This window comes from Plecotus auritus, assembly GCF_963455305.1.
Source record: "Plecotus auritus genome assembly, chromosome: 9".
NCBI classification, from domain to species: domain Eukaryota; kingdom Metazoa; phylum Chordata; class Mammalia; order Chiroptera; family Vespertilionidae; genus Plecotus; species Plecotus auritus.
In genome coordinates, this window is record NC_137783.1 from 20,869,692 (window position 1) to 20,882,418 (window position 12,727).

A 12,727-nucleotide genomic window follows, 5' to 3' on the forward strand; every position below is an offset into this window, starting at 1 on the left:
CACCAGCTCTTTGCTAGTTTTCTGACCAGCTTCAGAGGCCAGCTGTCTTCTTGTATCACTTAAGACCCTGGACTTCATGGATTCCATCACTCAGGGTGATTCTAGAACACAGCCCCCCCCCCCAATGCAGTAGAGCACCTCGTAGTCAGTTATAGCCACTTGAACATAGATCCCATTTTCCAGAGTCCAAGGAACTCTCCCCATAGCAGTTCTGTAGAATTTGAGTCTTGAGTTTGAAAATATTGAAAGATAATTCTAGTTATTTTAACAGGATCTGCCCCTTTCTAACATGCCTTTGAGTTTATATAAAATCCTACAGTCTTGAGGGCTGATTGGGGTCTTAGAAGTCATTAACTCCAGCTTCTCTCTCAGAGCTATAGTCTCTGCCATATTGTCCCTGACCTGTTCATTTTTAACTGGGGGGAGGGTGGATTCTTTCACTACTTGGTTAAGCATCCCATTCTATTGATGGAGTACCTTAATTAAAGAGATCATTTAGCCCTAACCGGTTTGGCTCAGTGGATAGAGCGTCGGCCTGCAGACTGAAAGGTCCCAGGTTCGATTCCAGTCAAGGGCATGTACCTTGGTTGCGGGCACATACCCAGTAGGGAGTGTGCAGGAGGCAGCTGATCGATGTTTCTCTCTCATCGATGTTTCTAACTCTATCCCTCTCCCTTCCTCTCTGTAAAAAATCAATAAAATATATTAAAAAAATAAAAGATCATTTACCTCGATCCAGAATTTGGTCTCCGTCTGTCCTACTCCCCTGGTCTCCTTCCTCGCTTCCTTTAAACCACAGACACCAAGTCCACTGGCACTTCTAATTGATGACCTGACAAATATTTGAAGTAGCAGTTGTTATTCCTAGTTTTTGCTTTTCCATGTGACACTCCCTCCCCGCCACCCCCAACTCTCGTGTTCCTCCCAAGACGAGCTTGGAAGGCACCCACCAGTGCCTCACGCATCACATGGGTTCCACAAGTAATTACTGCCTTAGTGCTTCTTTCTTGTTCTCATTCACACTCTGGCTTCTCATTTGAGTTTTACTTTCCATTTCTGGCATTTGTTTCTGCAAAATCTTATCTATCTGTCTTCCCAAAGTACAGCACTGGAGCCTTCCTGTAACCTGACTGCAGCCTCACACCTGGCCTCAGAGCCGAGCCTCTTCAGGCAGGTGGGCCCCGTGAGATAATCACAGGTGAGCTCCACCCAACCTGCATCTCAAATGAAACCACGTCAGAACTCCCAGATTCAGGGCAAGGAAACCAGTCACATTCCAGGAAAGCATTTTCATTTTATTGAAAAATTATGTACAATTCATTAAGTCTTCATAAATGCTTTATTTTAAAATTAAAGTCCTTTTTTTTTTTTTAACGTTTTGTAACCTGAAGAAAATTGGGGGTGGGGAATAGGGATGAGAGTGGTGACAGGCTCCTTAGGGATTCTGCAAAGGGATGGATGTAACACAAGGGCAGTGGCCTGAGCCCTGTGGCCTAAGTGGTAATGCAAGAAGACTGCATAACAGTTCTTACTTGAAATTCAGTCCCCTGGTTTGGGTCTGAGGCACCCAGCACAGGGCAGGGTGAGGGGGTGACACTTTGCTATTCCTACCAGGCAAGAGTAGGTGTTGGGGGCATGTGGTAGCCTTGGAACTATCTATAAGTCATGCACTACTGAGCCTCAGGCAGAGCCAGGCAAGGGATGTGAAATCAGTAATACATCGCTAATATGCTGCCGGAAAAGGCATCGCCAGCTGCAAAGTCTTTACTTCCACATGCCGTGGCCCTCCTGTCTGCAACACCTGCTCCAGTTCGGAGGGGAAGAGGGGATGAAATTATGTGGGGTGTAGGGTATGCCAAGAATTTCTGAGGACTTCCACTTCTCGGTGGGTGCCAGCTCTCCCCATCAGTTTCAAGGACACTTGCGAAGACCACTTACAATTAAAAATCGGTCTCAAACTGCCAGTGCTCACTTCACTCTGCATTGCAGAAACTTTGGGCTGAAAGCGCCACTTACATTAAAATAGTTTTTAACTTTTTGTGGGTCTAGGACCTTTGAGGATCTATGAAAGCTTTAGCCCTCTGGAAAACAGGCATAAGAACACAGACACTAAATTCCTAGTGTTAGGGGTTTCATAGACCCTATGAAGTCCAACAATGGACCCCCTGGGGTGATGGACCCCAAGTTAAGAACCCCTGAGTTAAAGGTTCCTATGGGTAAGCTGCAAATAACCCAGAGGAATCATCATATGATTATTGACTGAATGAGGCAATAGGAGTAATGGTTGTGGAGGAAGGGGAGGTAAGCCTGGTGGCCCACTCCAGGGAAAAGTTAGGGAATGGTTTGGAGATTCAGCAGGCAGCACTGGATCAGGGCGATAGATCAGAAAGGGACTTGGGGTCCCAAAGACCTTCACTTCTACATTTTCCCTAAGGCTGGCTCTGTGTCCTGATCAGAACTTTTTTATTCAAGTAGGTACGTGCAGTCATCCTGCCATCTGATGGTTATGCTTGGAATTGCATCTGCCCCCACATCCAAGTGAAATGGCAGAAATCTAGTATGTTCTTGGAATAAAGTACACATGGCTAACTTGCTGGGTGCAGTAAGGGGTAGGGGTGGGGGGAGTGGATGAGAAAGAGTAGTGACTTTTCAATGTTCCTGTGCAATGCACACTGAAGCCCCATGAGACCTTGCATCCTTCTTGGCTGACGTGGGCACTCTTTGGTTTGTCATGGCTAAACTTGCTTCAACAGCTTAGAATTTTTCCATATATACACACACATATATATGGGTAAATATATATTTGCTTTGATTTGAACTTAAAACCTGAAGCTCCATCTCTGGCTCCCAATTGGATCTCTCTGTTCCCGGTTCCTCCTCTTCCAGAGCAGATTGATGGACCGGTAACTGCCGATTGGGAGCCAAACCAGATGTGTCCCTGGGAAAATCAGTGACTTGAGGTTCCATCTTGCATTCTTTCCACTCCAGCTGAGACCCAGTTCCCAGGCTGCTAGAGCCCTTATCTAACAGGAAACCGGTCACCAACAGTTCTCTGTATTGTAACATCATGCCTACATGGCTGAGTCCCGCGCCCTGAAGTTCTGGAGGGGTTCTTGGTGCATCTTCTGAACAACCGTCATGCTTGCTGCTCCATTCTCCACTGTGCCTGTCTGTCAGCGGCACCTTCTGAGAGCTAAGCTACGCATGAAAATATGGCATCAGGGGATCTCAAAGAACAAAAAGGGCATTAGGGGTCCCAGAGTGGGCATTGTCAACTTTGAGTTATGTCTTCTCCAGTCCCAGACTGTGCTGTGGACAAGGCCATTTCTAGCATGTTCCACTCGAGGCACCTCCTTCCATCTTGGCCACTGCAAGGCTCTGAGTCCAACTGGAGGCGACGAGGGAAAGTCTGTCAAACTGACAGGGGTGAAGAGGTGGTGAGGGAAGCTGAATGCTCTGTCACCTGTGGGAGGCCTTGGGGAGAAGCAGATGACGGGAGGGTGGGTTCTCCCCCAAAGCTCTGGAATGTCACACACCCAGCAAAAGTTGTCTGCCCATCATGTGATCAGAGGTGTTAAATTGGAGTTCTCCTCAGAGGCTCGCTCTCCATCGGGTGACCTCTTCCTTTTTCGACCACCTGAAAAACAGTTTGTAAGGATCAATCTATAGGACTTGGAGGACATTCATACTCTCTTGATGGTCCAAGCTCTCTTCAAAATAGAAGCAGAAATGGAGACAGTTTGGCAGGAAGCAATCTGCATTGTATCCTGCTGCTGATATCAACATATTTACATTTTTCAAAAAATACATTTTTATTGATTTCAGAGATGAAGGAAGAGATAGAAACATCAATGAGAGAATCATTGATTGGCTGCCTCCTGCAAGCCCCACACTGGGGATCGAGCCCACAAGCCAGGCATATGCCCTGACCAGGAATCGAACTGTGACCTCCTGGTTCATAGCCTGACCAGGAATCGAACTGTGACCTCCTGGTTCATAGGTTGATGCTCAACCATTGAGCCATGCCAGCCAGGCAGCATATTTACATCTTGAAGGACTAGGATGCACCTTTCACCTGAGATGACAGCTCTACAAAGCCACAAACCCAGGCTAGTGCCAATGGAATGGAGATTTCCTGGAGAGAACTGAGTAAGGCCCATGTGATGCTTTGGGATCATGCCTTTCCCATCCTCTGATCCCCAATTATCAAGGATGCAACAACAGCCCAGGGCCTATGATGGATTCCCATGACTGTACCTCACTAGGGTTCCCAAAAGGAGTCAATGGTTCCTCCTCCATGAGGAAGAGCCTAACGTGCTTTTTCTACTACCCAGCTGGTCGGCGGCTTTCGTGTGGGTGAGGAGATACTCACTCAAGGTTCTCAGCAGCCTCTTGCCCATGGTTTCCTCAAAGTCACTACTGCAGGGACTGGTCTCTGTATCCAGGTTGATATTACAACATTCACTATCTGATGCTGAAAGGAAAGAAGAAAGAACACAAGTGTTTCCACGAGCACACCCAGCGACCTAGGAGGGAGGATTCTGGCTGACATTTCTTAGCAGGTGAGAGTGCAGCAGCAGTGCTAAGGCAGCAGTGGCTCCAACAAGGGAGGAGTGCCCAGGAAGCCTTTAGCAAGGGGCACTTTAGTGCCACAAAAGGAACAAAGAGACAGAGAACAAGAGTGGGAATTAACTACTCAAACCCTGTTTGGCAGGAGAGAAAAGGGAACAAGATGTTCTCTACTCAGTATTTTTTTGCCAGACAAAAAGCACATTTGAGGACAGATGGTGATGTCTCCTTCCTCTATTTGTACGGATCCTGGAAAACCACAGGGCACAATAACAATTAAGCACATGCCAGGTCTTCTCCCACTGAACCCGGTGAGAATGCAGAAAGCCCTAGAATCTCAGAGCCAGGAAGAAGCCCAGGTCTTAGTGCCAATGCAGGAAGAACCTAACCCGGGAGGCAAAATGATGTGCTGGACACGGCACTGCAGCCTGAGCCAGGAGGCTGAGCCCTCTTCGAATGCAGCATCCCGATGGGGCAAGTCATTTCCCTTTCCCAGGTCTCAGGGTCCTCATGTGCACAGAGGAGATGGATCAGATAATCTCCAAAGACGATCCCATCTCCTCCATTCTTATTCTTTTGATACAATTTCTTGGTACATGTTTTAGCTACTAAATTCAGTGTGGGTGGGAGAAAAAGAGCATCAGCTCCAAATTTAGTTCCTGGAACAGTAATTATGTTATGTCCCAGATTTTCTGTGTTAGCTACAAGTTCAAACATATCTTAGGCAAGCATATCTTAGGCAAGAACAGAAGGACCTCAGGACTGCTGGGACGCTGGGAGCTCGGAGCAACACCGCCATCAAGACAGAGGCCTCCAGTTCTCAGAGGGAGGTGATACAGTCTCAGACTTCAGGACAAGTCCTACAGATTACTTCTGGTCCCTGGGCCTCAAAGGAAGGGAAGAGCCCTGCCAGTGAGAGTGACGGCTGACTTCAATGTCCTAATCTGTAAAGCAGGCCTAACAATAACTATGCAGTATTTAGAGAGCATGGCACCAAGCACTGGAATGTACCCTCTGTATTATCTCATTGATGCTCAAAGCTACTTTATGAGCTAGTTACTGCAACTTGTATCTATTAACATAAGGAAATGTACCTATTAAGACAAGAAAACCGAATCTTCAGTTAAAGTAACTTGCCCCAAATTGCAGAGCTCGTAAGTGAAGGAGCCAGGCTCTGAACCCAGGTGGAAGCCTAGTTCCTAACACACTGTCTTCCAGGGTCTGATGCACCGTAGCTGCTCAGTAGATGTTAGGAGGCGTAAGGAGGTGGGACATTTTACGTGGGGGCTGCGATCCCAGGCTCCCCTTACCCAACGCCTTATGGTGGTGACCCCCCCTGGCTCCTGGGGCCCAGTTTCCCTCCCGGACCTGCTCTTGCGGGAATGGCTGCAGGAGACACCGAGAGCTGCTGTGTGCTGTGCTCCTGGGAGTCTGTCATATCTTCCTGGGCGAAGGCCATCTCCTCCATCCTCAGGTACACGACCTCGCCAGGGCTTCTCAGCCCATCGGAGCAGCTGCCTGGGGAGAACAGCACGTGTGTCACCTCTCTGCTTTGGAGAAGACCCGGGCTCCATGAGGACAAGATGGCAGCTCGGGACAGCCATGAGGAGGAAGGCCGGGCTGATCTCACCTCAAGGCAGCCCGGCCCATCTGCCTGACTGACTTACATGGCAGGCTGTTCCTGTTGTTTAGGAGGATGACAGCAGGGTCATCCTTGGGGGTCTGGGGTGTGCCCCGGGTCATGGGGGCCTTGGTGGAGTCTCCGTCAGTGAAGGCCTCCATGTCGGGGGACTGGGGTGAATTGTCCATGTGGCAGGCGGTGAGCGCATTCTGGTACTGCTGCCGTGTGATCTGGAAGGAAGAGGCAGAGAGGGGCAGAAGCTCAGGAGAAGCTGAGCAGAGCCTTCCCTAGATGTGGCCCAAGCTCAGAGCAGCCCCACCTGGGTGCTTTGGAACCCAGGCCTCCATGACCTGGGATCCATGAACTAGGGGCCTTACCCAAGCTGTACCAGGCAAGGGGTTGAAGATAATGAGAGGACCCTTTGTTTGTTTGCCACCAGAGTTCCCACTGTCATTTTTATTTGCTCTGGACTCTTTGTTTTATTTTTAAAAATTTAAATTCTTTAAAGTATTACATATGTCTCCTTTTCCTCCCATTGAGCTCTCCCCAGCCATTCCCACCCCCCAGCACATGCCCTCACCCGCCTACTGTCTGTGTCCATTGGTTATGCTTATATCTTTGTTTTTTTCTAAAAAGATTTTTTTAATTGACTTTTTAGAGAGAGAGGAAGGGAGAAGAAAAGAGAGAGAAACATTGATGTGAGAGTGAAACCTCAATTGGCTTCCCCTTACATGCCCCCAAGATTAAGCCAAGCAACCTAGGAATGTGCCCTGATTGGGAATTGAATCGGCAACCTTTCAGTGCATGGGACAATGCCCAACCAATTGAGTACTGGCTCTGGACTCTTAAAGTGCACCTGGAGGAGCTAAGTCTTTACCTGAGACCCTGGAGAGGACAGAGGGCATCTTCAGTTAGCAGGGTGGTTGCCCACAGAGAAGTTTAAAACACAGGCTTATACTATTGCCAAGAGCCCTCTTCCTAAGGGTCAGTGGGGGCTTGGCAAGAATGAGACCCCCAGCTTGTGTCGAAGGCTGAAATAAGAAACCTCCATATGAAGAACACGAACTCTGGCAAAACTGCAGATGAAGCCAATATGTGTGTGTGTGTTTTGAAGCCTTCTATAGTGATATCCTTCAAGAAATGATTGCCAGAAAGAAGCTCCTTTCTCTAGGTGAATTATATACTTCCTTATATCGGATGGGAACTTAAAGATCTACTGTTTCTGCTTTCTGCTTTTATGACCAGGAAGCTCACAGATAAATTTACTATTTACTTTCAGTATCAAACTCATTCCTGATAGGTTTTTTTTTTTTTTAACCAAATTGGTTTACAATCTCTTTTCAGTTTCTAACTTAAAACATAATTGAAGTATTTATTTATTGAAATCGTATAGTATATACATATATATACTACTGGAAGTCCTATAAGTATCCTAAAGAGATGGAACTAGAGATTATGTTTTCAGACGTTGGTGAAAGCTCTAGTTGCTAGCGTTACCCAGAAGGGCTTGCTTTTGCAGGTAGAGGTTGGGATATGAGGACGGAACCTTCCATCTATATAGTGCATAACGGCTTACAGAGCACGTAGGTATGTGCTATCACCTTTGCTGGTCATAATGACTGTATGGGGTGGGCGCGAGAGGTCTCCTATGGCCTATATTCCGAGTAAGGAAGTGAGGTCTAGGAAGGTTTAAGCACTTGCCTAAGGTTTGAGAGGTTCACCTTTAACCCATGTGATGTCTCCTGTCATTTTATAACTTTCATCCCTCAAAACACGATCCTGCAATTTAGGGATTCTGCCACCAGATGGTGATGAGGCATCTTGGTTGCAGTCACACAAGCCAGATTATGTCATTAGCCAAATATCCTTAGTTTAATAATGACATTTACAAAACACATTTTTTTTTAAAAGCACAAGGATTCTTTGATATCTTCATAGCTTATTAACCACTATTAATCACAGCTTTAATATCTTAATCACTAGGCATACTTTTCTATCTAATTTTGTAACATATTGTGAAGTCAGTTTACTTCTGGACCGTATAACCAGTTCTGGAACTTCATTCTATCTGGACATGGAAAGCCCTCACAAACTGCCTGCAGCCAGTCACAGAGGCTTCCACCAACAAAAACACCACTTTTGTACAAGTTTCTCTCTAGGTTCCTCAAAAACTCTATTTAAAAAAAGGGGGGTAGGGGTGGGAGAGGTCAGTAAAAGAGAGTCTACATCATGGCCCTAACTAGTCCATTAAATCAGGAGGGAATTTTTAACTTTAGTGTCATCTTAACTTACATTAAAAAAACAAAACTAAAGAGAAACCAACACCAAAATAAAACAAAAGCTGTGTTAAGTTTGAATTTTCAAATTCCCTTGTATAGAACCACCCATTCCAATCAGAGGTTTTCATCTGCTAACCAGGAAGGGGGCTCTCACCAGACACCGGATCTGACCACACCCAGAACTTGGACGCCTAGCCTCCAGAACTGTGAGAAATAAGTGTTTGTTGTTTAAGCCACCCAGTCTATGGCAATTTGTTAGAGCACCCCGAATGAACTAAGACAAATGGAAAGACCTGAGAAACAAACCTAACAAAAATTCCCAGTTCAAAGAGAATCCAAAGGCCTTCCTCTGGCCTAAAATGCCAGGTGACATTGCTGCTAACGCTCCAGTCTCATCTCACACCAGCCTCTGCCTTTGTGCTCAGACTCTTGAACCCCCAGCTCTTTCCTGCCTGCTGTTTGTCTTGAACATTCTCCCCACCTTCCCTTTCAGGTCTCAGCAAAAATGTCCCTTTGCTTGGCCTGCTCTGACAACCATTTCTAAAGCAGCCTCCGTTTATCCCACCACCCTGTAAAGTTCCTTCATCGTCGTTATCACTACCTGAAATTACCTAGGTTTTATCTATGTGGTTACCTGTTAATCATCTTTCTTCCCCTAGTAGCATGGAAGGTACAAAGGCAGGAGCTTGCTGTCTTGTTCGCTCCAGTAACTCACCAATGCCTGGACAGAGCCAAGCGCAGTGCAGGCATTCAGTAAATATTTGAACCACTTACTCTATTGTGACTTCCCATTTCTTTTCCCACAAGTCATGTGGCCAGTACTACAAACCGTAAGAGCTAGCATATTAGAATTTCTCTTCTCCCATTTTTTCCTACCTCCACTTTGAGGAAGGTCTGTAATGAGAGGGCTTCAGGGCTGGAAGCAATAGGGACAAGAGTCATGGGCTCTGGCTTTCTGAGGTTTAACCTCATCGTCACATTATCTTGGATCAGAGGGGAATGGGATGCACATCCTGACCCGCTTCCCCAGCCACCTCTGCCGGCAGGATCGAGGGGACGGTCCACCCGGGGGAGTTACCTTCACAAACTGCACGTCGCTGAGGATGTGGACTGAGTAGTCAGGAGTGTAGAGGTTGTTGCTACTGCACAGCTGGGTGTTGCTGCCCCCAAAGTCACTGCGCTCACGGTTGGGAGACTCGGAGCGGTTCAACCCGCTACAGCGTGAAGGGGAGCGGTTTACTGCAGATGATGAGGGAGAGGGCAAGGAGGAAAGGCAAGGAGGGGTGGGTATGGAGGAGGGAGAGGGGACCAGAAAGAGGGAGAAGAAGAGAGAGAGGTGTTGTTATTGAGGTCCCGCAGGACTTTAAGACAATGGTTACACTGGGTGGTGAAACCAGGCCCTCCCCGCTCCCATCAGAGTCCAGAAAAATGCCCAGGTGTCCCACTGATGTTTATTCCTTCGAGGAGCAAACACCTAGGACAGGAACTCATGGCTCCACTCTGCTCAGGCTTCTCCTGCTCCCCAAGACCTCAGCCAGGGTTAAGTGCCATGGAGGAAAAAGGGGCTCTGAAAGAAAGCTAATGGAAAGTTACCTCACGGGTTGACCTGATCATAAATTTCTAACTGGGCAGTCATGCTCCAGGCCTACAAAAAGGTTTAAGCAAGCCCTGTCCATTGCTCTTGTGCATCGAGGTTCACACACCTTTGAAATGCCAGGGTAACCCTCTTTATCAGACTCTTTTGGGAGGTAACCACCCTCAAGGGAGCACATCCTCGTGTTAACTATCCTCTGTGCCTTGCTTTCTCCCCCTTCAGGTAACTGACCTTACATTCCCGCCTTAATTCCAAAGGTGTCTGAGTAACAGCAAAGCTGTCATTCTTTGAGATCCTGCTCCCTGGCATGTTGTCAGTTTGGCTCAAATAAACTCTCATAAAAATGCCTACCGGTTTGGATGTTCTTACATTGACAGTGCAGATGAGGCCCAATTGTGAGCGTGGTTAGCTACCCCAGCCCACGAGACCTTCTACTAGAGTGAGTTACTTTATATAAACTCCATTCACAAACCTTATTTTAGAAAGGCCAAGATTTGCCCTCAAAACCATCTGCCACAGCACCGATAACCAATCCTCACTGCACTGATGCACTGCAGTGGGGATAACTCAGGTCTGCCCCAACAATGGCTGGGTCCGGGGCAAGTGGAGGCCCACACACCATAGGGCATCTGTTTAAATCACACTAATAAACTATTAAAATAGGTTCTATCTTTGTCCTCGACAACCTGGAAGGCCAGGTCCAACTCCTTAGAGTTTTGTGCCAGAAAATAGGGTTGTATGAGGAGGACCAATCCCCAGCCCCCTTTTGGAATGGGGAATTCTGGGATTTTGGTATCTGAAATGTGGTCTAGAAGGAAGAACACAGATTCTGGGTGGGCACATCTCTTTGGTCCTGCACATTCCTCACCCCACAGAGAGGGCCAGGACTTAGGAGGGCCAAAGTGGGGCCCTCTAGTGTGGGGCTAGGTCAGGGCACCCTCTAGGCCTAACGGGGGTGGGGAAGGAATAAGGCCTCCTGAATGTTCAGTCAGTTTTTTTTCTTTTCTATTTTCAAGAACTGCTTCTTGGGAAAATTCAATTAAGACTCTGTTACTTGGTTTCAAAATGAACTATGTGAATTACCCTCCCCAGCATTAATATAATATAAGAGAGGTTCTGAAGGTGACGCTAGCTTTATCTTAACCTGGGCATAAGACCCTCCCACCCCTCTGCTTCCCAACTGATGCTACAATGCACTTCTTCTAAAAAAAAAAGAGGAACAGGAGCTCTCAGCTTCTCATAGCACAGATTTAGTGCAGGGGTTCAAATGAAGAGTCCAATCACTCAGAGGTTCTCCTTGTTCTTTCAGGGTAGAACTTCAGGAATTTAACTCGGTCTCTTGAGATAATGTTGCTATCAATCAAAATATCCTATTAGCATCTATTTGGAGTGAGTCCTAAAGCACTGATGATCTGGTCAGCTGCCAAGCAATTATTGTTGTCTGGCAAACTGTGTTTAAGAAAGATTAAACCAACAACAGGTTGAGTAATTTTCTCCCTGGAACCATAATAATCACTGCCTTGATAGGATTATAGAATTAAGGATTTCACTTGTCTTCCCCACCTCAGTAAATGTTATTCACATATACTGTTATTTTTAAATCAGAAACCTGGGAGTCAACCTGACTCTTGCCACTCCATCAGCCCCACATCAAGTCCTCTTATCTCCACCTCCAACATAATAAGTCCATCTGACTCTCTGACCCTACTCAAGTCGGAGTTATCATCACTCTCATCTGGCCCACAGTCTGGTCTTCCCATTTATAATCTTATTTATAATCAGTTCTCACCTCAGCGGCCAGAAGCACATTTTAGAGACACAAATCAGTTTCCTATTGAATCTGAATAAAATCCACTCTTTGCTGTGATCCTTAAGCCCAACCATGACCTGACCTCTGCTCTTCTGTTGGATCTCATCTTGGGATTCCCTTCCCCTCCCCTGCTTGCTCTGCTCTCCTGGATACCTTGGGGATCCTCAATCACGCAAGCATCTCCCACCTCAGTAGATACTATTTCCTCTGCTCCCCCTTCTCCTCTTCTCCCACCTCCTACCCATCCAGCCTTCAGCTCCCCAGCCCCACATTCCCATACTCACCCCTTCCCCTAACCACTCTCACTTCTCTGTCATTAGGTCTCAGTTGAAACACCACCACCTTCTCTGAAGACCTGGTCTGGCTATCCCAAGAAGATTCCTCTATTTTCCTCTATCACTGCCCTCTGTTCAGTCCTTCAAGGCATTTTCACAAGTTTTAATTGCCTACTCAATTTAACTAAATTCCATGAGGACAGTGACCTTGTCTTTTCTGGTCATCATTGTACACCCAGTACCTAGCACAGTGCATGGCCTAGAGTAGGTACTCAATAAAAATGTGCAGAATGAATGAATCAGCACGTATGAGTCCCTTAAGACATTTTAAAATTTAAAATCTAAATTTTATTTTAGAAAAGGTTTCAGAGATCTCAAATCATCCTGGAATCAGAAAACCTTTCCTCTGCAACTTAAAGTCATTCTGAGAAAGCTAATATCTCTAAGAAGCTAGGAGTGGGCAGCTGAAGAGTGAGATCATGTGCAATGAGAATCAAAGGGCACCAAGAAGCCTCAGGCGCTGGCCTGGTATCTTGAGGAAGAGGCAACAGGAAGCATTAGAACTTTCTGTTTGTTTGC

General features: G+C 46.7%; 1 protein-coding gene across 2 annotated transcripts in view; it reads right to left on the bottom strand.

Annotated features, from left to right (window-relative positions):
* Window positions 1-22: 22 nt before the first annotated feature.
* The window catches only part of CNNM1 (cyclin and CBS domain divalent metal cation transport mediator 1), a 49,211-nt gene continuing 36,506 nt past the window's right edge, over window positions 23-12,727 (bottom strand). For both annotated transcript variants that reach the window (XM_080641821.1, XM_080641820.1), the window contains 5 exons: window positions 9,548-9,708; window positions 6,237-6,420; window positions 5,938-6,087; window positions 4,373-4,474; window positions 23-3,637 (listed from right to left, as the gene is read on the bottom strand). In XM_080641821.1, coding sequence (XP_080497947.1) covers window positions 3,558-3,637; window positions 4,373-4,474; window positions 5,938-6,087; window positions 6,237-6,420; window positions 9,548-9,708 — 677 coding nt within the window. In that variant the 3' untranslated portion in view covers window positions 23-3,557. The remainder of the gene's footprint in view (window positions 3,638-4,372; window positions 4,475-5,937; window positions 6,088-6,236; window positions 6,421-9,547; window positions 9,709-12,727) is intronic.